General features: G+C 46.7%; 1 protein-coding gene across 1 annotated transcript in view; it reads right to left on the bottom strand.

Annotated features, from left to right (window-relative positions):
• Positions 1-440: 440 nt before the first annotated feature.
• Positions 441-2022, bottom strand: part of LOC107104629 (melanin-concentrating hormone receptor 1-like) — an 18346-nt gene continuing 16764 nt past the window's right edge. Inside the window, exon 2 of the mRNA XM_015404670.1 lies at positions 441-1800. Within this exon, the coding sequence (XP_015260156.1) occupies positions 785-1800 (1016 nt within the window). The 3' untranslated portion in view covers positions 441-784. The remainder of the gene's footprint in view (positions 1801-2022) is intronic.

A 2022-nucleotide genomic window follows, 5' to 3' on the forward strand; every position in this document is an offset into this window, starting at 1 on the left:
TCCCCTACATTCCTTTTTAAAGTGGTGATAGAATGATTCTATCGGGTATCTGGTCCTTCAGGTCTCTAATAGGGTGATAGAATGATTCTATCGGGTATCTGGTCCTTCAGGTCTCTAATAGGGTGATAGAATGATTCTATGATTTTATTTTTGGGCATCGATTCTAGTTTTTTTTTAGTTACTATTGGTTTGCTCCCACTCCCGTCTGCTCCCGTTAATGTTTAATCCTGTACCGTCCCAATCACGTGATCGTTACTAATACTGACTCCTGGGATTCCCGCGGGATTCCCGAAAAAATGTCAGTCTCTAGTTCACCCCCACCACCAACAAACTTCCTAGCAGACATGACGCTCAATCTGCTGATACCAAAAACCTTCTTTCTTTCTTTTTCCTTTTTTCTTTTTATTTATTCAGTTTTTTGAAGGGTGGGTGGTATCATCACTGCCCCCCTCAGAACACTGGTTTGTGCATCATTTCATGGGCATTGCGCTGCCGTACATTATGCATAATGCTGTCATTCCACATAAGTTCTGGACTCATTATGAATACTCTGTGTATATGCCAAAAATTGATCAAATACATAGAAAATTCAGCGTATGCCAGCGTTTTAGGAGATTCTGGGATGTCAGGCAGACGCTGGATAAATCGGTAAGATGTGACAGGAGCCTTATGAAGTAGAAATTGGGTAAAATTAGACCTTGCACACATGTTGAGGGAAATGCAAGCATCTGTTTCAAAAGAAAAAATAAATAATTAAATAAATGAATCAGTAATATTTATACATTCACTGTGGGGGGGCATTGGAGGGTAACATCTCTCTGGAGGCCTGCTCCTGCTGAGCCCCTTCAGGTACGATCCTCATGCTCACACTGTCCGTGGTGCTGGGGTTTACTCTGAACTTCCTGTTGATTGGCCGCACAGCACGCAGGAAATGTCTCTTAAAGGTCTCGCTGAGGACGATGTAGAGGAACGGGTTGATGCAGCTGTTGGCGTAGCCCATGCTAATGGTGAAGTTATACGTGTAGGAGAACGCCAGGCTGGGGCTCTGCACCCTAAGGTGGATGAGCTGGAGGATGTAGTATGGAGCCCAGCAGGTGAAGAAAGCAAGGCAGATGGCCACAGCCATCCTGGTCACCTTTCTGGTGCGCACCCTTAAACTGCGCGGAGGAAGCGGCGCCACGCTGGCAGACATGTGCTGCAGGATCTTGAAGAACACCAGGCAGATGATGACTAAAGGGATAGCAAAGGCTAAGAAGAACTGGTAAAGTGTAAACCAGTATATGTCATTGACCAAATCTGGGAGAAGGAGAGCACAGGCGACGAGTCCATCAGGCAGAGGCATCAGACCAGCATACATCCACACCGGGATGATCGTGAGCAGAGACAGCCCCCACACCAGTCCGATGACCAGCATGGCGACGCAGGGTGTGCGGATGTGGTTGAAGCGCATGGGGTGAACTGTCGCCAGGTAACGGTCAAGGGTCATGGCGGTGAGGATGTAAGTGCTGACGATCTGGCTGTTGGAGTCCAGGGCGGTGATGACCGTGCACATGGCCGCACCGAAGTGCCACGTCCCGTTGCCAAGCAACTGGTGGATGAGGAAGGGCATCCCGAGGAGAAACAGGAGGTCGACGATTGACAGGTTTAAGATGAATATGTCTGGAACCGTTTGCTTGGCGCGGCACTTGGTCTTTTTCAGGATGGTGTAGATGACGATGCAGTTCCCGATGATCCCCAGGAAACAGATGATGCCGAAGATGACAGGGAGGCTCGCTCCGCAGCGAGGGGCGTCATCTGCGGCTGGAACGAAAAACACGTCAGGTCAACCATGCTGAAAACAGCCCTACCATCTGAACATGATCAATCTAATAATAATAAGCAGTGAGTAGAGATAAAACTGTTTTTACAGAAATAAGAATTAAATTACAAACTTTTTGACAGAATCCAAAGAAACATTAAACCAGAAAAACCCAACAGAAAGTTACTGTAAATGCAAATATATTCACATTTATAAGAACTTTA

Source organism: Cyprinodon variegatus, unplaced genomic scaffold (assembly GCF_000732505.1).
Source record: "Cyprinodon variegatus isolate N-32 unplaced genomic scaffold, C_variegatus-1.0 Scaffold1825, whole genome shotgun sequence".
In the NCBI taxonomy this organism is placed as follows: Eukaryota; Metazoa; Chordata; class Actinopteri; order Cyprinodontiformes; family Cyprinodontidae; genus Cyprinodon; species Cyprinodon variegatus.